Here is a 21539-nt window from a genome sequence, read left to right on the forward strand (position 1 = left end):
ATGCTCAGAGCAGGGGAAAGAGTGGGCCAGGAGTGGGTTTGGGAGCTTTACTAGTAATTGGAAGTAGTGGTGGCAATTAGAACACTTGCAAGCCAACCAAGGCTTGTGTGCGTTGTGTGATGTGTGGCGTGGCGTGGCTGGCGAAGAGAGGAGAAGAGGCGCCTACACTTAGTCCCTCTTGGTGTCCTTGGCCGAGGCCGCAAGCCTGGCGTAGAGCCTGTGGCGCAGCGCCTGCCATCCAACGAGGATGGTCACCAAACCAAGACCAGCAAGGTAGACCTATGGGAGGAGGAGGGGAACAGTGTTAGCGATCAGCACACTACGCGCGCGCACAAAGGGCTTGAGAAGAACGTACCAGGGTCTCAACCATGGTGAGCTGGAGCCAGTAGAGCACGTAGAGGCCGATCACGGCGGAGATGCAACCCAGGAAGCCGACGGCCGAGAGGAAGCCCGTGCCGGACAGAGGGAAGTTGCTGAAGTTGGCTCCCACAAGGAACAGCTGAGAACAGAGAGGGGTGAGAATTCGCTGCTAGAAGGGCAACAGTTGCGATCGGAGGCGGAAAGTACCCCAACGAAGAGCACGAGGACGGGAACGCCAACGACGAGGGCGGTGAAGGTCATGGAGACGGTGGGGGGAGGCCTCTTCTCGGGCTTCCTGAACTGGTGGTGGATCTCGGGCCTAAGACCCTCGGTCGAGGGGGCGGCCGGCTCTTCCCTCTGCTTACCGAGGCTACACACGCAACAAGGGCCGTGAGTGAACGTCACCGACAGCGAGAGAGCTTGCACAGCTGAGCAATGCACGCCGCCGAAGCCATAACTATAACAACTACAACGATGATGATGATGATGATGAAAAAATGGATGAAGGGCGTTACCTGAGGAAAACGTCGGCGACGGGCCAGAAGTAGGGGCGGTGGAGGAAGGCGTCACCGACGAGGAGGTGCACGGAGTACTTGCCGCTACGGCCCTGGAAGGCACGGCCGGCCTCGCGCAGGTTCTAGGTTCATAACACAACCAACGTTGCTCAAGCGGTTAGAGAGGCGAACGAAATAACGTGTGTGTAGTGTGTGTAGTGTGTGTAGTGTAGTGTAGTGTGTTGTGTTGTGTTGTGTGAGAGAGTGAGAGAGAGAGAGAGAGAGAACACGTACCAGGTGAACCTTGTACTTGTTGCCGGTGAGCTGGGCGGGGAGGATGACCTCGTGGCCAGACTCCTCGTGACGGAAGACGACGAAGGCCTGTTGGACGGGCAGGGGACGACCCTGGCTGCGCACACGGAAGCTCACCAGCACGTGCTGGAGCGGGTTGGCCTTGATGACCTCGGCCACCTTCTCGGGGTAGGAGACCTTGTAGGCCTGCTCGAGGTCCTCATCCTCGAGCGCGTCGACGACCTGGACGGCGACATCGGAGAGATCGGCGGTGACGACCACCTTGACGCCCCGCACCACGCCGACGGCACCGAAGACGGGCGCGTCCTTGCTCTCGGGAGCGACCGACAGGTCGATCGAGTACAGACCTGGGAAAGTGATCGCGGTTAGACTGCGCGTCGACGATCGAGTCAGAACATTCACCGGCTCGCTTCACGCACCCTGGTCGGGCTTGGCGGCGAGGATGTTGAAGGAGTAGAGGGTCTCGTCGGCGTTGGTGGAGACGGGGGTGGCCTGCTGGTTGTGGAGGATGACCTGCTTCTCGTTGGCGGTGGGGTAGACCTTGGTGATGTAGACGTTGGCCTTCGAGGCGAACTTGCCAAAGACGTCGGTCACGCGGAACTGTTCATGCCCGCAAGAGCGATGGTGGGTGAGCCACACGCACCACACAAGCCAACCAAGAACAAACTACAGAGCAAGAGCATGGTGTGCCACGGCTAGAGCTCTGGGAAGAAGGGCAATACCTTGACGAGGGAGTCTTCGCCCTTGGAGGAGGCGAGGACAGAGCTGTTGGGGAGGGTCACCACGAGGGGCGACTTCTTCCAGACGTTGCTGGCAACGGTCTTGAGCGCCCGCAGGAGGTGGTAGGCGTCGACGGCGTTGCTCACGCGCTTGTGGCGCAGGAAGAACTCGGCGAGCTTAGCGACCTGAGACTGTGTTGGCAGACCGATGAATGAATGAGCAGATGATAGATTGAAATGACACTACATCATAAAATAATAAAGAGCAGGACGACTTACCTCAGTGACGGTAACGGACTCACCGCTGCGGGTAAGAGCCTCGGCGCCGATCCAGAAGAGGGCGGTAGCGCGCAGGGGGTTCTGCGAGTCTTCGAATTCAATGATGTTGTCGTCTTCCTCGTCGACATCGGCCAGGAGCTGGCTGATGGATTCGGCCACAGTCTTGATGTGCTTCAGCGCGGCCTGCTTGGAGGCGTCGACCGGCCCGGACTTGCCATCGGCGCCCTTCTTGGGGGCGACGTTGAGGGCGGCAGCGCGCTTGAGGAGGGCGAGGGCGTGGTAGGCGAGGCCAGCGTTGCCAGCAGTACCCTCCTCATCGTTGGATCCAGCGCGGAAGAGGCCCTCAGGCTCCATCAAATCAGCGATGCGCTCAGCCACCTCGGAGGCGACGTCGCTCGAGACGGTGACGGCAGGCGAGGCAGTCTTCTGGATCTGCTGGAGGGCAGCGAGGGCGGCATGCAGATCGGCGAGCTGAGCCTGATCATTGGCGAGCACAGATTCGACCAGCTTGGTGCCGAGGGACGAAAGAGTGGCAGGAGAGGGCTGCGATTCGCACTTGAGGGCCGAGATGACGCCAAGGGCGCGATGAATGGCCTGAGCGTCGACGATCTTGGCAGAGGCCGAGGCAAGCAGCGTAGACGCCTTGCCGCAGAGCTGCGCCGAATTGGGGAATGATGTGGTCTTGGAGAGGGAGGCCAGCGTCGCAACCGCGTAGTAGTCCTCCTCGATCAGCTCGTCGCTGCTCTGGCGGCGCTCGAGCTGTTCAGTGAGGCGCGCACGGAGGGCGGCTTCATCGGCGCCCGAGAAGAAATCGGAGGGGGTACCCAGCGCAAGCGCCGATACGGCGAAGAGAGCAAAGAAAGCGAGTAAGAGGAAGGAAGTCTTCATCTTGGAGGCAGTGAAATGAGACAGGACACTGGATCAAGATTCGATCCTTCGTCTTCCACCACAGCAACACAGATTCCTGTAGTGGCTTGCCCTGACGTCACGCAGGTGAGGTCGACAAAAAATTTACGCGTGAGCTTTTCAATTTGCTCGATTGAGATTGTAAGTCGAGCAAGATGGAAGACGAATTGGCAGCCCTGGAGCAGCGGATTGAAGAGATAAGGACCGCCTTGGAGGCCAAGAAGGCGAAGGAAGCAGCCTTCATGGAGAAGCTGGAGAAGGCGCAGCAGGGCTACATAGAACTCAATGTCGGAGGGATACGCTACACCACCAGCCGGGCAACCCTGGCGCGCTATCCGCAGAGCATGCTCGAGTCCTTGGTGAGTGGGCGATTCGCTCTCAAGCCCATGGCCGACGGTTCCGTGTTCATCGATCGCGACGGCACCCACTTTGGCGTCCTTCTCAACGCCATGCGCAGCGGAGTGCTGTCCTTCCCGCCGGGCTTCGTCGACTACAAGGCGCTCGCGAGCGAGGTCGAGTTCTATCAACTGCCCTTCGACGTACCTCGAGCGCGGGGGAACGGCCCGATCAAGGCGGACTTCACTCGCTCGCAGTTCTGCCAGCTGCTCGCCGCCACCACTCAATACAAGGACTTCAGCGGGCTGCGTTTCTGTGGCCTCGACCTCTCCGATCTGAGGCTCTTCGGCGAGACGGTGGCTTCTACAGGCGGCTTTCGGGTCCGGCTGGCCGGGTGCGACTTCTCCGGCAGCACGCTGTCCCACATCCGGTGCCAGGAGGTCGACTTCAGCCAGTGCAGCTTCGTCGGGGCCGACCTGACCGGCGGCCACTTCGAAAGCTGTTCCATGATTGCCTGTGAGTTTAGTGACGCCGACCTGTCCGCAACCACGCTGGCGCGCTGCAACCTGAAACAATCGTCCTTCGTGGACGCCAACCTCTCCGGTGCCAACGTGACCGAGTGCACGCTCACCAAGGCCAACCTCACTCGAGCCTGCCTGGACAAAACCAACCTCACCGGGTCAGCCTTGGCCAACGCCAACCTCAAGGACGTCGACACCAAGACAGCCAACTGGACGAAGGTGACAGGCGTCGTGCTCAGTCCATGAAACCTCCCTCTCTCCTTCTTCCTGCTCTCGATCCAAGCAAGTGGCGTTTTTATGGTACAGGGAAAGCTTGTAGGTGTGTGTGTGTGTGTGTGTACAGATTACAAAAAGGAGAGGTGATGACGCAGATGTTGTCGAACTTACAAACAACTTCAGAGCGGGGCGAAGTCCTTGAGTTCGCTGTTGAGGTACATGAGGACGTCGTCCATGGTGGGCCTCTTCTGCGGCTTCTGGTGCCAGCAGCGCTGCATGATCTCGGCGAACTTGGACGGGCAGTCGTTGGGCACCTTGGGCCGCTTGCCCTGCAGCACGTCCAGCGCCACGGTCATCATGTTGCCGTCCTCGTACGGCGTCCGTCGGGTGAGCACCTCCCACATCACGATGCCGAAGCTGTAGACGTCGGCCTTCTCGCTGATCGGGCCGGTCTTGGCCTTCATCGTCTTCGTCTTCATCTTCTCGTCGTTGTCGCTGTGCTCGGACGACGAGCTCTGGGCGGTGGCGAGAGTAGAGGGCGCCAGCACCTCGGGCGCGGTCCACGACGGCGTGCCACAGCGAGTCATGGTGCCGTTGTCATGCTTGGCCGTGGCGAAGCCGAAGTCGCCCACCTTGACGCTCAGGTTGTCGTCGACGAGCAGGTTCGACGACTTGATGTCGCGGTGCACGATGCCCTTGGAGTGGAGGAACGCGATGCCGACGGCGGCGTCGCGCAGCATGGCCAGCCGCTTCTGCCACTTGAAGCTGACCGACGAGTTGGAGAGCAGCGCGCGCAGGCTGCCCCGAGGCACGAGCTCCATGACCAGCAGCAGCTTGCCGTCGGCCACCGAGAGGCCCATGAGCTTGACCACCCGTGGGTGGTCAATGCCGGAGAGGATCGCCGCCTCCTTGCGCATCTTGCGCATGCCTTCGTCGTCCAGTCGGCTGTTGAAGAGCCGCTTGATGGCCACCTTGCGCCCGTGGTAGACGCCCTCGAGCACCTGGCCGTAGTTGCCCTCGCCGATGCGCTCGCCCATCTCGATCCGGTCCGTGTTGATGATCCACGGGGCACATGTTCGAGGAGCACACGCCCGCCTCGCGGTCCCTTCGCGTAACGTTGCTGTGGTCTCGCTCGTCGTAGTGCTCCTCGGCGTCGCTGTCGCTGTCGTCATCCTCGTTGTCGGCCGCGTCGGCCGGCTCCTCACCTTCGCGCATCATCAGCACCGATCCGTCGCGGCGCTCGACAAAGCCAACGTTCTCGCTCACGCCGGCCGTGCGGGCGCGGGTGTAGCTGTCGCGGAAGGCCGCCGAGCACACGACGGCGCCCGGCGGACAGCAGGTGTTGAGCCACAGCACGTCCTCGTAGTCCTTGGCCTCGTAGGTCGTACGCGTGCGGTCGTCGGCGGGCGCCATGGTCAGGCCCGCCCTGAACGACACGCTCACTCGTGCGTGATCGCGCAGCAGGCTCGCATGTCCGCCGCCGCCGCCGCTAGCCAGGGCCGACACCTCGTACTGGAACTCGAGAGCGAACAGCGCGGCCTTGGCCGGCTTGGAGAAGGCGATCATGAAGGTGCCGCCGCTGTGGAAGCTGGGCTGAGAGAAGATGTGTCCGCCGTGCACGGCGCACCGCAGGCGCACCATCTTGCCGAACTGGCCAATGGCCTTGTCGGCCCCGGCCGGGTCGCGGCTCCACACGTCGTCGAACCGCGCCAGATCGCACACGACGAACGACACGTCGCGCCGCGGCACGCCCTCACCGCCCTTGGCCGCCGGCGCCACCTCGCCCGACGCGTAGTCGCTCTTCGACGACGAGCCGGCCGAGCTCTTGCTCGCCGAGTTGCCGCTGCGGCCGCCGCTTGAGAACTGCTGATGATCCGGCAGGCTGCTGCCGGCGCTGCTACTGCTGCCGTAGGTGCTCGACGAGAAGATGCCGCTCGTGCCGCTCCCGCCGGCGTTGCCGATCTTGACGATGTCGTTCATGACGTCGAGGAAGACCGGGCGCACGGTGGTGTCGCGGTGCCAGCAGCTGCCCAGGAGCTCGACGTACTGGCGCTCGGCCTCGGTCATCTGGCTCGCGCTGGGCAGTGTGGGCCGCAGGTCGTTGCGGATCACGGCCACGGCCACCTGGGGCGCCGTGAGGCCGTCGTAGGGCTTCTTGCGTGTGAAGACCTCCCACATGATGATGCCGTAGGCGTAGACGTCGGCCAGCACGAAATCGGCGTCGGGCGTCTCCTGCAGGAGCTCGGGCGCCATCCACGGCACGCTGCCCACCATCGCACCGCCGTCGCCGTTGCGCTGGCTGTCGCGTCGTTCGTCGCCCTTGCGTCGCATCGAGTCCTTGAACACGGTGAGGCCAAAGTCCGCCACCTTGACATTCCACTTGGAGTCGAGGAGCAGGTTGAGCGACTTGAGGTCGCGGTGGGCCACGCCCGACGAGTGGAGGAAGTGCATGCCCTTCGCCGCCTGGTACATGAGCTTCAGCTTCAGCTGGAAGGGGATATCGGCCACCAGCTCATTGTGGAGCAGCTGTTGAAGTACAAGATCTTTGTGAGCGCCAAACACGAAAAAGAAGAGAAAAGAAAAGGCGAAAGAAAAAAGGAGAGAAATGTGAGGGACGAGGTGGCGTACGTCGTAGAGGGAGCCGAGGGTCATGTACTCCATGACGATGCAGAGGAGGGGGCTTGGTGGAGGCGGCCATGAAGAGCACGACGTTGGGATGCCTGAGACGGCTCATGATCGATGTTTCGTCCGATGAAATTCGACTTCATCTCGCGCGTGATGTGCTCGGCGCTGATGGTCTTGACCGCCACCTCGGTGCCCTTCCACCGGCCCTTGTGCACCTCGCCGAACCCGCCGCGGCCCAGCATGTCGCCCATCTCGAGCTCGTCGAAATCGATCATCCACTCCTGCTCCACAGGCCGCTTGCGCATCGATGCCAGGAGGGCCGTGACCACGATCACCACCAGCAGCACGCAGCAGCCGCCCGCCGCCGCGCCCACCACGATGCCCGCGATTGAGCCCGACGACAGGGTCGCCGGAGCCCGAGTCGGTCGAGGCCGCGTCGAGGCTGCACACCGGACCCGAGGCCCCGGCCACGGTGCACTGGCACGCGCCCACGTAGCAGTACCCGTTGCCGCTGCACACCTGGCCGTCGGCCGCGAGGCAGTCGCGGCGCGAGAGGGTCGTGGTGACGGTGAGCCGCCCGGCCGCGAGGTTGTTGATGGGCGAGTAGGTCTCGAGGTCGGAGAGCCAGACGTTGAGCGCGGTGAGGCCCTGCGGCTTGGAGTTGCGGCAGTGGGCCGGCATCATGGTGAAGCCGTCGCCGCCGGCCCAGACGAAGCGCGACGTGGCGACGACGTAGTACGCGGCGCGGTCGATCGGTACCAGGCGGCCGTCGGCCTGCTCGAGCCAGACCTCGACCGCGCGCATGCCCGGCTGCTCGTCGGGGTTGTAGAGCATGCGCATGCCCGACACCGACAGGAAGCGCCCTATGCCCTGGTTGATGTTGAGCGAGCGGTTGGTGACCAGCAGCAGCGAGTTCTCCATCGCGGCCCAGAGGTACTCGCCCGCGAGCTCGCACGTGTGGAGCTCCGAGTTGAGCAGCGGCATCGCGGTCTGGACCTGGCCCAGCGTGATGTTGCCCGGCGCGATGGGCGCGTACATCGACCCGCCGTTGTACCACGCGATCTGCACGTTGGGCGTCGCCCGCCTCAGGGCGTCGGTGGTCCACAGGCCCAGCGTGCACTCGCCGAACATGCACTGGTTCTCCCAGCCCAGGTTCTGCGCCGTGCTGCCCACCACCCGCGACGACTGGTTGTTGACCACCACCTGCCGCTGGATGATGTCGGCGTGCATCACCTGGTCGACCGGCGACGAGTTGTCGAGCAGGATCGGCGCGCCGCTCCACGACTTGATCACGCCGAAGTCGTCGAAGACCAGGTCGAGCCGCCCGAGGAACTTGCCGTTGTTGGCGCCGGTGGCGACGATGAGCACGGGCTGGCCCCAGGGCATCTGCCGCACAGTCGGATAGGGACCCGACGTGGGCGTGGTGATGGTGAGGTTGGTGCCGTAGATGTCGGAGATGACGATGATGACGTCGATGCCGGGCACCTGGTTCACGATGTCGTCCACCACGTTCGGGCCGCTCACCGCCGCCACGATCTTGTTGATGCCCATGTTCTGCAGTAGCGCCACAGTGTTGCGCATAGCCAGCAGCTCGCTGGTGGAGTCCACCAGGCGCGGCTCGCCGAAGAAGCTGTTGAGGTTGGCCGCCGTCGTGCCCACGTAGCCCACGCGCTGGCCCCCGGCCAGGTCCGCCAAGGCGTAGGGCTGCACCGGCACGCCGCCGTTCTCGACGAAGCGCGAGTCGTTGTTGAGGTTGACCACGTTGGCCGTCACCACCGGGACGGGGGCCACCAGCCGCGTGAAGTTGGCGATCTGCGGCACCCGCCCCACAAAGTCGTGGACCTCGATCTTGACCGCGTCGTAGCCCATGTCGGCGTAGTAGGTGGCGATCACCTCCGACCCGAAGGTCAAGTAGAACAGCGAGCCGACGTTGGCGTTGCCCGCGTCGACCAGCACCAGGTTGGCCACCTCGGCCCGCACCTGGGCCACCACGCCGCTGCGCCGGGCCAGGCCGCCGTAGCACTGGCTGCCGGCGCGCGACGTGTTGTAGTAGGGCGGGCCGGGCACTGGCAAGCACGGTGCGTTGCCCCCGTCGAGCGGCACCACGCCCCGAAGTTGTCCTGCGAGTGGAGCAGCGTCACGTTGAGGTCTGCCTGGACCACCAGGGCTGGTGGCCCAGGGAATGGGCCGCCCAGAAGACCGAGAAGACACACGACGACCGCCAGACGAGCCCACATGATTATGGTAGACGGGAGATGAAGAAGAAGATGGTGATGAAGAGTGGTAGGGGAATTTTTGTTGTTGTTGTTGGTCGCGTCGCTGGCCAGCGCTGTCGTGTGCGACCGCTTGTTGGAAGGCGGCCAGTTCGGTTGAGTACGGGTGGTGAAGTTTGATGAATGACCGTTCGTCTTGCGGCGTGTTGGGACCCCTCCTGACAGGCGGCGGCGGTTCTGCGTGTCACTCCCACACACGCGGGAAGGAGAGGGCACAACCTGATCAGATGAGCCAATGGGATGGCGGCGGAGCTTGGCCAAATCGAGGTCAAGATGTGTTTGGTTGAACGGTTGAGGTGCTGCCAGACTAAGACCATCGGAGAGAAAACAGACCAATGGGCACCATCTGACCTAAAAAAAGTCATGTAATTGCCCTGGGTGTTGAGGCGACGGACCATAACACGTGTTTGCATGCAACATATGCTGGTATTTTGGCTGCCTATGACATAGTTGGAGAAACTGACGCCGATCGAGGTGGGCATCAGAGGGATGGTCGCTCGACTCCCGCCTCTGGGGTGAGTGCGGGCGCCACGATGGCATTGGCCGGCCTCTGGACCAATGCCCTGCACTCGCAACACCTATAAAGACTGGTCTCCACACAATATATTAGCTTATCAATCAATCAATCAATCACTGCAAGACAATCTCCACCAACCATCACCACAACCCCGCCCAGGCACAACAACCACCATGGCCGCCCAGATGCGTCATCTGTTGGTCTTTGGCCTTTTCCTTGGCGTCGTCTGCTTCTTCGCGGGGGCCATGGCCCAGGAGGAGTCCGTCGCCGCTGGCCCCAAGCCCAAGGTCTTCATCTTCACCGACGCCAACACGGACGACGTGCAGGCCATCAAGCTGCTGCTCAAGTACTCCAACGTCGAGGTGGCGGCCCTGATCCCCGACTGCGCGGCTTCTGCAACATGGGTCCAGCCATCCAGAACCTGTTCGGACTGCTCCACTTCATGGACCGCGACGACATCCCCATCTGGGCCGGCCAGGCCTACGCCTCGGCCGAGATCGACTCGGGCGACTACGGCTGCCGCTACGCCAAGACCGTGCCCCTGTTCCCCAAGGGCAAGATCTGGGCCGACACCATCCTGGGCCTCAACCGCCGCTACCCGCACCCGCCCGAGAACCGCAACTACTACCCCAACTACACCACGGTGTTCACCAACTTGCCCCAGGCCGTGGCGGCCACGGACGGCCCGGTCTACTTCCTCTCGCTCGGGGCCTTCAGCACGATCGACTTCCTCTACCGTCAGAACCCGTGGCTGGTCCAGCGGTGGATCGCCTCTTCGTCATGGGCGGCGCTGTCTTCGTGCCGGGCAACTCTTCTTCCCCAAGGGCCAAGCCCCCAACACCGTGGCCGAGTGCAACATGTACGATACCTCCCTCAGCACTCCATTGTTTTATTTATTTATGGTTTTGGTACGCCCACAGCTACACCGACCCCGAGGCGGCTCGGGCGGTGTTCACTTCGGGCACGCCGATCACCCTGGTCCCGCTTGACGCGACCAATGCGTTCCAGCTGTCGTGGGACTGGCTCAACAGCTTCGGCGCGATCGCGAGGACCAAGGAGGCGCGCTTCTGCCATGACCTGCTGGCCCTCATCAAGAACAACTCGGCCTCGACTTCGATGTATTCGCTGTGGGACCCGCTCACGGCCGCCATCCTGGCCGACCCGTCGCTCATCGTCGAGCAGGTGACGCTCAACCTGACCGTCGCCATCACCGGGGACCAGGTGGGCCGCACCGTGATTGACGACGTCGACGGCAACCTGTACAGGTGGTGCTCGAGGCCGACCCCAACTTCTTCAGCGTCTTCGTCAACAAGCTCAACCAGCGGCCCCACTTTCCCCACTACTAAGTGACATATTGCCGGCGCAACCGAAAGTCGCCGTATTTGTGAAATAAGATACTCCGCATATTAGTTATTAAACCCTAAAAATGTACATAATCCAAATCTAAAAATATGTTTATATCGAGATGTCGTGGAGGGGGGGATGTAGTGCAATTGGCAGATTTGCCAGGTTAGACCCAATGGGACTGTTGTACCGGTGGATTGCCTAAAAAATAATAAATAGGTGAAGCCACGGCCTCAGAGGTGGCCGGTGACCTGGAGGAGCACGAGGGCCACGATGGCCAAGGGTACGTCGCCCTGCACCTTGTAGGGCGCGCGGAGGGAGGTCGGCCCGCCCATGGCGATGCGCATCGCCATGTACGATTCGTTCTCGTTCTCCACCTCCGGCTCCGCTGCTTCTGCCTCCTGCTGCTCCTGTTGTTGGTCTTGCCCAGTCCTGCGGCCGCGAGGGGGAATCGCGCGTGAGGGCGCACTCAACGCACGGGCAGCGGCTATGGATGGGGAGGGGGGTACGGTACCGAGCGAAGCGCCAGAGATCCTGGTTCCAGAAGGAGTCGCGGATGCCGACGCCCGCTCGACACTGGAACGCCTTCTGGGGCCTGAATTGGATGCGGAGCGTCGAGCCGCTCCACTCGAGTACCGGGTAGTTGAAGAGACCCGTCACCACTCTCAAACGCCTACGCAGTGTGAGCAAAGAAGAGCGAAGAAGGGCGACGAAGAGCGAAGAAGAGGGACGTACGAGCCCTCAAACTTCCACTTCTGCTGGGTGCGCGTGCAGAAGCTGAAGCCCGACAGCGTATTCTGGAAACGATCCCACATCCACTTCTCGCCGTTGCCCGCAATGGTCGCGTACCGCCACTTGACGTAGCCTGTCACCGCATCAAGTGCATGAGCGAGTGCGTTCTCTCTCCCATGTTCAGACCCGTTGTTGTTGTTGCTGCTGTTGCTGTGCATTGTCGCAGGTGGGAGGGTGCGTACATTTTTTGAATTGGAGGTACCAGGCACGTTCGCCGCTGGTCGCCCCTCCGCTTTCGCTCGTCGCGCTCTCGCTTGTCGCATCGATCAGGGGAGGAGGAGGAGGACCGAAGCGCTGCAGAATCGCGGCTTCATCGACGTGTCCCCACCGCTTCGCGTTCGCCGTGCGGATCCATCTCACAAACAGAAGCCTCCACAACAGCGGATCCTGATTGGTCGACGTGTGTGCGTCGCGTGTGCCGCATGTGGACCGTCAGACACACCTTCACCCTCGCCGCGGCCGTGGGCGGGGGGCGTACCTGGGCCGGCTCGATGAGCATCTTGCAGGTTTGGGAGAGGCTGGCCAGGTCCCGGGCGGCGAGTCGCGCAAAGACGGTGAGCATGACCTCCCGGGGCAGGTCGAACAGGCCGTTGCCCTCCACGCTGGCCGGATCCCACTCCTCATTGCCGGCCATGGGCTCCTCCAGCGGCACCGGCTCCGGCTCCGGTTCCTGAGCAGCCGCAGCCGCCGCTGCTTCCCTATCCGCCTCTTCTTGTCTGTTGGTGAGATTGTCAGAAACGCGCACACGCACCACCGCACACGCGCACACGAGACACATGGTAAATGTGAGCAATGCATGGTACTTCTTGACGGCTTCCAGGGCGTCGGCGATGGCCTTGGCTTCTTGGGCGTCTTCAATGGCTTTCCGCCTCCGCTCGGCCTCGCGCGCACCGGCCTCCTGCTTCTGGTGCGCGAGCTCCGACTCCCACTCGTCGCGCGTCTCGCGCTGCCAGTCGTCGTCCAGCGCGTTGCTCACCCGCACGTTCTTGAGGTCCTTCTCCAGCGTCTGGATGAGGAACCGCATTCGCTCGATCTTGCGGTGCTGCTTCAGGCACAGCTTCTTGAGCTGGCCCTTGCTCATCGTGTCAAGCCTCACCTTGAACACCGTGTCGTCGCTGTCGTCGCTGTCGTCGCCATCGTCATCAATCTTGCCGTTGCTTCCGCGATGAACAGCAACGTCATGGTTGTCGTCGTTGTCGTCGTCGACCAGCAGTCGCTGCTTGCCCTTGTCCTTGGGTTGCTTGTCGTGTGCCCTGGCGCTGGGGTTGCCGGGCTGGCCAGCAGTGGGCGCGCCGGCCTTGGCGGCCTGCTCGGCGTTCTGGCTGCGCCGGAGGGCGGCCATGTCGAGGGCCAGTCCGCCGGGCTTCGTCATGTGCACCGCCATTCTCTTCTCGGCGCTGTCGCTCAGCGGCACCTCCGTGAAGTCCTGCGACTGGCCGTCGTCGTCGTCCGCATCCATCTCCTGATCATCATCATCATCACCATCACCGCCATGACCGTGGGCAACCATGTTAACAAGACAAGACTGGGTTGCACGAAGGGCTCTCAAGCATCACGAGGCGGGGGGAGCAAACCTGGAGGAGAAGGGTCGCATAGGCGTGGTCCTCGGCGCTAAAGGTGCCCTGCTTGGGCGGCAGCCGGCCCGCGCCCGCGTGCGGACCCACGCCAGCTCCTATGTGGGTCAAACAAGGTAAAAGAAAAGAATGAACAGAATTCTGCATTTTACGTTAAAATAAACAAATAAAAATAAGCAGTGTGCAAATAAAAATAAAAAAGCGGATTAATTGTTGGGTACCTGCAGCAGGGGACGAGGCGGTGGCGAGGGGGTGGTAGCCGCTGCGGGCGAGGGACTTGGCGAGCTGCTCGTCGTCGGACTGGAGAGCGAGGTCGAGGCACCGGTTGACGTGGCCCTCGATATCAGCCAACGCCAGCTCCACGTTGCACACCGGGCACGCCCCACGGTTGTGCCGCCGGTCCTCCTTTTCCATCAACGTGTACAGGTCCATCTTTTCTCCTGACGCCACGTCGTGCACTCTCCTCCTTGGCTCCGCTCTGTCTGCGCGCCACAAGCCACAGTGCCATGCACTGAACTTGGCTTCACTACATTTTCTTGGCGGTTTTCTTTCCTTGGGTGAAGCTTGGAATGTGCCAAGAATGTTGGCACATTCGCTATCTGCTCAGAGGAGTGCTCCTGTCTTCGCTCAGCTGTTCTTTTGAGTGCATTCACAGAGCATCTGAGTCACTGGGAGGTGTAAAGGTAAGGTTGCCATTGTGGGTTGCAGGTATGTGGTGGGCCTGTCCTGCACGCTGATTGGACGAATGAAAATGAGCCGTAAAGGGGCGATTGGTGCGGGTGAACAGTACACCAGAAGGCAAGAGCAAAGAGTTCAGTTAGGCCAACACCATGATGTCCCGTGCGGCCCTGCTGGTGGTCTTCGTCGTGGCCTTCCAGTGGAGTTCCCTCCTTATCGATGCTTCTCCGCAGTATACGCCCCTCGTTCTCATGCACGGTACACCCCCCCCCAATTTTTTGTTTGTTATTTTTTGTTTATTTTGTTTTAAAAAAACAAAACGTACGCAGGCATAGCGGACACAAGCGCGAGGATGGCCCACATTGCGGCGCTGGCCCAGCAGCTGCTGCCGGGCATCTACGTGACCGCGCTCGAGGTCACGGGCTCGTCCGAGGGCTCCGTCTTCACCGGAAGCGACGTGCAGGCACTTTTTGCCGTTCTCCTTGCCGCACGTGCACTCGGAGAAGTCCGCCACCTTACCGAACGTGTGTCGTGTTGTGTCGTGTCGTGTCGTGTCGTGTCGTGTCGTGTCGTGTCGTGTCGTGTCGTGTCGTGTCGTGTCGTGTGTCGTTGGTCGTGTGTTCGTGTCGATGAAAAGGTGGAGTTGATTTGCAAGGCGCTGGCGGCGGATCCCAAACTCGCGGGCGGCATCAACGTGCTGGGCACCTCGCAGGGCGGCATCCTGCTGCGGGGCTACCTCGAGCGCTGCAACAATCCGCCCGTCAAGAACTTCATCTCGTGGGTGGCCCCTATGATGGGCGTCTACGGCGTTCCCGTGGTACTCCCCTGTTCCTCGCGCTTCTCTCTTTCTCTCTTTCGCTCTTTCGCTCTTTCGCTATTCGACTCCACGTGTGCTCAAAATCCATATGGCAGGTGGGCCATTGGGAGTACCTCAACGCCACGCTTGACGATGTCGCGGACTGCTGCATCTACGAGCAGTGGGCACAGGACCTCTTCTCCTTCGCCGGCTACTGGCGTGGTGCGTCTCTATCTTCTTTCTTTGCAGCCCCGCGTCGTGTTGTACAATTCTTCGTCGTAGTCGTTGTTTGCTCACTTGTGGACCACTTTGTTTTGTTGGCCACCGTACAGACCCGTACGCGCTCTCGACCTACGTGCAGGAGAAGATCTTCCTCTCGGACATCAACAACGAGCGGGAGGAGAAGAACCCCGTTTACAAGCAGAACGTCCTCTCGCTCGAGAACTTTATCATGGGCTACTCCACCATCGACTCTGTGCGCCCACCCCCTTCATCATGAGCTTCTTTGTCTTCTCGCTTACCCTCTGGTCGCGTGTGCGGTGATGCGTGTGCGGTGTGTGCGGTGTTCGGCAGGTGCTGATTCCTCGCGAGACCGGCTGGTTCGGCGTGTACGCCAACAACACGATCTCGTCGGTGGTTCCGCTGGAGGAGCAGCCCCTGTACAAGTACGACTACATCGGCCTCAGGACGCTGCAGGAGACCGGCCGGTTGCACCGCTTCTCCACCACGTGCGTCCACAACGACTACACTTCCCCGTGCTTCGACAAGTACTTCATCGCCAACGTGCTCCCCTTCATCAACTCCACCAGCACCTAAGACTCCGACGCAGATCAGTGCATTGTAATTTAGGTTTAAATCGTTTTATATCGTATTATTTTTATTTTTATTTTTATTTATTGGCTTACTTGGTCTCGGAGCCCTCCTTGCGGAAGGCGCGCTCGATGGAGGCGTCGAGGCGCTGCTTGCGCGCGTTGTGCTGAGTCTTGTCCTCGGCCTCGAGCCGATCGACCACCTCGAGAATGTTGCGCAGCATCGTCCGCTGCTCGTTGGTGAGCGCCGGGATGAGGCCCTCCCCGAGCGCAGCGCCCTGCGGGGTCGCCAGTGCCCGCCTGCACGCCTCCCGCGCCACCTCGTGCTCCTGGCACAGCAGCGCCAGCTTCTCCCTGGGCGCGCTCACGCGCGTGAGTGGTGCGTTTTGATTGCTGTGTCGACACAGTGTCGTCAGCAAGGCCTGTACCTGACGGTCTTGGCCACGTAGAACCGGGCGGCGCCCTCCCGGCCGCCCTTGGTCAGCACCTCGACGGACCAGTCGCGGCAGAGGTCGATCATCTTGTCCACCACCGCCGTGTCTCCCGTCGCGTAGAACACTCCCAGCTAGGACAGAACACACGCGCGTGTGAGAGAGAATAGAGTTGAAGCGGTGTAGAGCATGAGACGTGTGGCGCAGTGGCGCTTCTTAAGCCGGTGTCGGGCGGTACCAGCACGTGGAGGTTCATGTTGGCGTTGACGATGTCCATCTCCGCGAGCAGAGGGTCGGGAGGAGGCGTCGTAAGCAGGTTGTTGATTGTCTGTACAGTGAATAGAATTGGTTTGTCAGAGAGACAAGGAAGAGGAGAGGAGAGATTCAATGAGCGTCTACCACAAACGCACAAGCAGTCACATACCTGCTTGGTGGCTTCGTCGGTCACCTCATCGACCAGCTTCTGCAGGTGTTCCTTACCTGTGTAGAAATGTTGTAATTTGTCTCTCTTAGCTGCCCGTGTGGGCGTGTGCGTCGTCTGATGGTGTGTTACCGTGAGATCCTCCGAGCCAGAGACCAACAAGAAGCGCCTGCCGAAAGTCCTGGTTGTGGCGAGTGGTGGCGAGGTGAGCCATGCCTTGGGTGGAAAAAGTAGAATACTAAATGCATAAAGGGCAGATGGGCAACCTGGAGGACGTTGTAGATGTCGTGAACGGCAAAGTGAGAAAGCGACTCAGGTCGATTCTTCATTATGCCCGCCACGAGGCCGGCCATCAGCCAGCCATCTGCTCGCACAGACCACGCAATCAAGGATTGAGCTCAGGTGACCACCTCACGAGGGCGCAATGTCGCGCCAGGCCAAGTGCACAATGGTACCCTCGGGCTTCATGCGCTCCTTGAGCAGGGACTCCACGGCCAGCTTGAGCAGGTCAGCCTCGGGGTGTCTGTAGTAGTACTGCACCCAATACAGCACATCGCCTCTCGTCTGTGCGGAATGTCCAGAGGTAAGACTCGCCAATAGCACGACACGACACGACACAACACGCGCACAGGATCACTAAAGAGGCGTACCCGATACATGGGGAAGGTGGGGTTGATGGGCGGAGAGTCGACGGAGGCCGAGGAGTCAAGTGACACGCTGCCTGTGGTCTCGCCCGCTTCCTCGGCGCGTGCCTTGGAGAGCAGCTCTTTCCCAGCCCCGCGCCTACCACCGTCCCTGCTGCCACCCACCCGCACTTCGCGCTTCTCGACAGCCCCCGTGCTGTGCTCTGCGCCACACGTGCAATGCAGCACATCAGCAGCTTGCATCTGACTACTAAAAAGATGGAACGAAAGATGCAGTGATCGAGTGGTACCGTGGTGGCATGAAGGTGACGAGAGCCACTGGCCAAGCGCCCACAAGGTGATGCGGACCGATATGCCACAGTCGAGCCCCTCCGCAAGCTGCGCAGCAACATGTTGTGCGGATTAATGTTGATTTAGCGAAGATTTATTTTTCTTTTCTTCGGCCGCCTCGTGGCTGTCAGTGCGGGTTAGACGTCGTCGCGCGTGCACTGGTCGAGCACTGCGACCACTCCGGGAGTGCATCGACGAGACGGGCCACTTTGGTATCGCCACCACGCCGGAAATCGTCAAGCAATTGATTTAATTTTGCCATTAAATCAATTAACGTTTCATTTCCGTTAGCTGAGCCCGCAAGACAAGAAGGACAAGCCATGGCAGACACTGAACTCGCAGTTGGAAAGGTGTGAGCTCTCCATCTCATTCAAGATTGTTCTCTGTTCCCTCCTCATTTTTGTGTGGCTGGCGCAGGTGGATGAGCTCAAGGCTCGGCTGCTGCATGTCAAGCAAATAGAAGAGGAGCGCATGTACGTTACCCACCCACCTCTTCGATAGCAGACCTGCCGCACTGCTCATCTTTGCTGCATGCAACAGAGCGGCTCTTGAAACCTTGAAGCAAGAGCTCGAGCAACAGGAGCGCGAGGAGAGCAGGTACGTGCACTGTATGGTTGGGAAGTGGGCACGCAGTAGGCTGGGCCTTCTCACTGTTCCCATGTGGTGCGATTAGTGAGGACGAAGTTGAAGAAGAAGAAGAAGAAGACGAACAGCGAATGGCGCATAACGGGCAAGCCCTGGTGGATCAGCTGGATAAGCGGATCAAGGCCATCCAACGAGAAATGCAAGAGAAGAGGAGGAGCCAGGTCTTGCCACCCCCCGCCCAATCATCTCTTCATGCCACGCGTGTCTTTTGACTCTCATCGAGTCGACTCTCGTCTTCCCGAATGGCAGGAGCTGCGCAAGCGACAGCTGATGGATGAGCGAGAAGAGCTCGTGAAACAGATCGCTGCAGAGGTACAACCTCCTGCCATGCCTCCTCTCTTGCTCTCTCTGCACCGTGATGGACGTGGACTAAAGCACGCGCGCGCACCACAGGTGGAAGAGATGAAGGCGATGCAGTCGGCTGCCAGGACCGCCAGCGGCAGCAGCGGATCCTCGTATTGGCTGAAGGCCGCGATGGCGGGCGTCGGATTGACGGTCCTCTGTGGCGTCTCCTACGCCTTCCTCGAAGCCAACGGCAAGCTTCGCCTGCCCGTCTTCGCCTAATTCTCTCCTCTGTCCCCCCCCCCGGCCATCATGTGACATACTCTCATCCTCTCCTTCTTCATCTCAACTTCCGCTACACGCGCCAGCCTCGTTTCGTTTTTCGTTTTTCGTTTCGTTTCGTTTCGTTTGGAGTGGCTTAGCCAGAGCAGGATCCGCTGCCGCTGGCGAGCTGGCCGTCGATGGCGTCGCGGATCATGTTGTAGATGGTGAAGCCCAGGAAGCCGCACGCGATGGCTGCCACCAGGGCCAACCACACCCAGTGGTGGAACGGCGATCGGTGCTTGTTGTACGACCCGCTCTCGCCGAACACTTGCCTCACTCGTCTGCACGCACGACACACGACACGTGTGAGTGGTTGTGAAGTGACTTTGTGGTGGAGAGGAGGGGTGGCTGTGTGTACCGTCGCGCGAAGAAGACGAGTACGATGGGGATGAAGAACATGATGCCTAGACCGGGGTAGGAGCCCGTGATGGAGACCAGCAGAGACACATCGCAGGTGCCAAAGGCGATTATGATCGCCGGGGTGAGGGCGACGATGGTGCTCAGCGGACGCTTCACCCGGTTCACCCACGCCCACGCGCCGTCCTCTGTACACACAAAAAGAACGATCAGACAGACCACAAAAAGAAAGAAGAAGAAGAAGAAGGAGACGGCGTGCCTCGTTCGGGCACGAAGCGGATGATGTTGTTGCGGAGGGTGATGCAAATGAGAGGAAAGTTGGTCGTCAACGTGAAGACGGGGTACAGGGCCAGGATGATCGCCACCACCTCATTGGCTGCACCACGCAAGAGGTTTTGTGGAGGACGTGAGCACATGATACAGTACACACATGTGCGGCAATGAATGAATGAATGAATGAATGAGTGAACGACGTACTCTTGCCCCTGAAGAAGGTGGTGTAGGTAGAGGGAATCGGATACTGATCGTAGGCGAAGACGGCGGAGTAGGCCAGGAGAATGTAGGCAATGAAGATAGACACAAAATCTACGGTGAACAGCGTCGTTACCTTGTTCTTCTTCTCCACGGGTGCCAGCAGACCGGGAATGCTGTCCAAATGGTGCTCACGTAAGCTTGACAACCCAAATGCGAGAACCCCAACGACGTGTGCGGTGTGGTGTGGAGAGGTGTACCTGTGGTGGCACATGAAAGCGTACACCGAGGCACCAAAAAGTGTAGGGAAGGCACTGCACGGCAGAATTGGAACGAGAGAGCGTGAGCATGCTGAGCTGAACTCGAGAACGTGGAACAGGACACGCTAATTACCTGAAGTTGGCGATTTCGATCTTGCTCACGGTGGGTCCATCTCCCTTGGCGATGGCGATGATGGCGATGACCACCATGCTGTTGGTATGTATGTAAGAAAGAAAGTGAATGAGCTGGCGCGAACATATGCGAACGTAGGTGTGGACGAGGTGACGAACGTAGCGAAGGCGGCGTTGCGGCAGAACATGGTGCCGAACTGCATGTACTTGGTCTTCTGAAAGTCGAAGAAGCAGAAGGGCGCAGTGCCCAGCGTGAAGAGTGCGAGGAAGATGTAGTAGGCATCCTGTTCGCTGATGTGCCAATCGCCCAACGAGAAGCTGCCTGTAACGCAATTTTAGGGATGAGACATACGCACAACGCACACAACACCGCACGCACAAGGGCAGTGCTTACCCGTCACGGTGACGAGGGATCGAGGAACGTAAACGGCATAGATGGCCAGATCACCAAACAGGTAGACCTACGTGAGAGACCAGTTAGCACAAGCCCCGGTGGTTACGATGGTGTCGTATACATACGCAGAGAATGACGTAGAACAACTTTTGGCCAATCCAGCCGAGGAAGATATCGGCCATCATGCCCACTTCGACTCGCTGATCCAGGTGGAAGAAGTCGTGGACGTCCCTCACGCGGATCTGGTCGTGCTGAAGAGCGTTGGTCGAAAACGAATACTCGCTGCTCAGCTGTCGAGATCGATTATACGGATTGTGATGTAGAAGCCCGAAAGATGAGTCGCGGTGCGTTGGAGGTTGGACAAGCATGCGGGGCACCATCAGGATAGGGAGCGAACCTTGTATTGGTTAACGCTTCCCGTGATAGTGATGTCAGTGTCCGAGTCCTGCACTCGGAAGGAATCCCCGTCGTCGAGCAGACCAGCTTTTTCATCATCCTGTGCGTCGTACGGCGTTAGCACGAGCGCTGAGCAATCCAGGGCCTCACCTTATCCACAAGCGATTGCTTCTCTCGGTCAGTAGAGGTTACCAGTCGGTCCTTTTCCAGGAGCGCGTTGGCGGCCGCCATGGTTTCAACCACCCAGGTTGCCGTCATAAAGCTGCCGTTGACGAGAGGGGTGGGTGGGAGTTGGTAACCGCGTGCGCAACGCTAGAAGAAACACCTCCACGTCAGGGATTGAATGGAGAATACCTCAAAAAGGCCATAAACAGGAGGAACACGGCAGACAGGACCTGGGAGAGTGCAGTAGGGGGGAAGGAATTGGATTATTGATTAACAACAATCATAATTACTGATGCGACATTTTGTGAGAGAAACGCACGATTCCAGCCGCTTGAAAGGCATGAGGAAGAGTCAGGCAGCCGACGCCAACGATGAGGTTGTAGATGAAAATCGCCGCCACGGGGGTAGAGTAGGATGCGCCTACCGCTGTATCTCCTGCCATCTACGTTTGTGATCCAGTTGGCACACGAAGAACAACAAATCACCTCCCAGAAGCAGGAGGAGAAGCTGCGGTAAGCCGGCTGGTGCAACAAACAACGACCTGCACGCGGAGAACTCCCGCTTTCCTCCTCCGCTTCGTTCGAGTTCTTGCCCAACATCATCGCTATTTAAAACATTTACATTTATTTCTGCTTTGCATTTTCTGCATTCCTTCTTTTCGGCCCAGTCCCGACATGGCCTGCAACCCGCTTACAGGCGGCAAGGCCCAACCGGCGACTGGTGGCTCGCGTGGCCT

General features: G+C 60.1%; 9 protein-coding genes across 9 annotated transcripts; 4 read left to right on the plus strand and 5 right to left on the minus strand.

Annotated features, from left to right (window-relative positions):
- Positions 1-168: 168 nt before the first annotated feature.
- ACA1_265460 (ribophorin ii (rpn2) protein) lies at positions 169-3052 on the minus strand (the record flags this gene model as incomplete). Its single annotated transcript, XM_004341378.1, is given in 9 exon segments — positions 169-279; positions 356-499; positions 568-730; positions 876-997; positions 1149-1259; positions 1272-1513; positions 1586-1766; positions 1889-2077; positions 2165-3052. 9 exon segments carry the CDS (start codon positions 3050-3052, stop codon positions 169-171), a joined length of 2151 nt encoding a protein of 716 aa, XP_004341426.1.
- Positions 3053-3225: 173 nt separating this feature from the next.
- On the plus strand, positions 3226-4173 carry ACA1_265470 (pentapeptide repeat domain containing protein; the record flags this gene model as incomplete). The annotated part of the gene is made up of 1 exon (XM_004341379.1): positions 3226-4173. One exon carries the CDS (start codon positions 3226-3228, stop codon positions 4171-4173), a length of 948 nt encoding a protein of 315 aa, XP_004341427.1.
- Positions 4174-4322: 149 nt separating this feature from the next.
- Positions 4323-9005, minus strand: ACA1_265480 (protein kinase domain containing protein; the record flags this gene model as incomplete). The annotated part of the gene is given in 6 exon segments (XM_004341380.1): positions 4323-5180; positions 5209-6669; positions 6772-6823; positions 6871-7210; positions 7224-8834; positions 8846-9005. The coding sequence occupies 6 exon segments, from the start codon at positions 9003-9005 to the stop codon at positions 4323-4325; spliced, it is 4482 nt and encodes a 1493-aa protein (XP_004341428.1).
- Positions 9006-9803: 798 nt separating this feature from the next.
- Positions 9804-10904, plus strand: ACA1_265490 (Inosine-uridine preferring nucleoside hydrolase; the record flags this gene model as incomplete). The annotated part of the gene is given in 4 exon segments (XM_004341381.1): positions 9804-9962; positions 9977-10356; positions 10479-10779; positions 10824-10904. 4 exon segments carry the CDS (start codon positions 9804-9806, stop codon positions 10902-10904), a joined length of 921 nt encoding a protein of 306 aa, XP_004341429.1.
- Positions 10905-11135: 231 nt separating this feature from the next.
- Positions 11136-13700, minus strand: ACA1_265500 (Fbox domain containing protein; the record flags this gene model as incomplete). The annotated part of the gene is made up of 8 exons (XM_004341382.1): positions 11136-11334; positions 11417-11575; positions 11638-11767; positions 11904-12081; positions 12173-12410; positions 12498-13156; positions 13269-13366; positions 13490-13700. 8 exons carry the CDS (start codon positions 13698-13700, stop codon positions 11136-11138), a joined length of 1872 nt encoding a protein of 623 aa, XP_004341430.1.
- Positions 13701-14098: 398 nt separating this feature from the next.
- Positions 14099-15558, plus strand: ACA1_265510 (palmitoylprotein thioesterase precursor, putative; the record flags this gene model as incomplete). Its single annotated transcript, XM_004341383.1, has 6 exons — positions 14099-14204; positions 14276-14403; positions 14584-14763; positions 14859-14964; positions 15075-15217; positions 15316-15558. The coding sequence occupies 6 exons, from the start codon at positions 14099-14101 to the stop codon at positions 15556-15558; spliced, it is 906 nt and encodes a 301-aa protein (XP_004341431.1).
- Positions 15559-15643: 85 nt separating this feature from the next.
- Positions 15644-17248, minus strand: ACA1_265520 (uncharacterized protein; the record flags this gene model as incomplete). The annotated part of the gene is made up of 8 exons (XM_004341384.1): positions 15644-15905; positions 15980-16116; positions 16221-16310; positions 16407-16495; positions 16536-16584; positions 16670-16767; positions 16859-16967; positions 17054-17248. Coding segments are annotated over 8 exons (1029 nt in total), but the record flags the coding sequence as incomplete, so codon positions are not given.
- Positions 17249-17697: 449 nt separating this feature from the next.
- On the plus strand, positions 17698-18586 carry ACA1_265530 (uncharacterized protein; the record flags this gene model as incomplete). Its single annotated transcript, XM_004341385.1, has 6 exons — positions 17698-17727; positions 17795-17850; positions 17918-17974; positions 18051-18183; positions 18272-18334; positions 18416-18586. The coding sequence occupies 6 exons, from the start codon at positions 17698-17700 to the stop codon at positions 18584-18586; spliced, it is 510 nt and encodes a 169-aa protein (XP_004341433.1).
- A 136-nt stretch (positions 18587-18722) lies between these two features.
- On the minus strand, positions 18723-21245 carry ACA1_265540 (uncharacterized protein; the record flags this gene model as incomplete). The annotated part of the gene is made up of 12 exons (XM_004341386.1): positions 18723-18909; positions 18987-19171; positions 19258-19361; positions 19463-19656; positions 19850-19927; positions 19984-20170; positions 20243-20309; positions 20368-20532; positions 20640-20738; positions 20789-20900; positions 20993-21033; positions 21123-21245. 12 exons carry the CDS (start codon positions 21243-21245, stop codon positions 18723-18725), a joined length of 1542 nt encoding a protein of 513 aa, XP_004341434.1.
- Positions 21246-21539: the final 294 nt, after the last annotated feature.

This window comes from Acanthamoeba castellanii (genome assembly GCF_000313135.1).
Source record: "Acanthamoeba castellanii str. Neff unplaced genomic scaffold scf7180000084770, whole genome shotgun sequence".
Classification (NCBI taxonomy): Eukaryota; Discosea; order Longamoebia; family Acanthamoebidae; genus Acanthamoeba; species Acanthamoeba castellanii.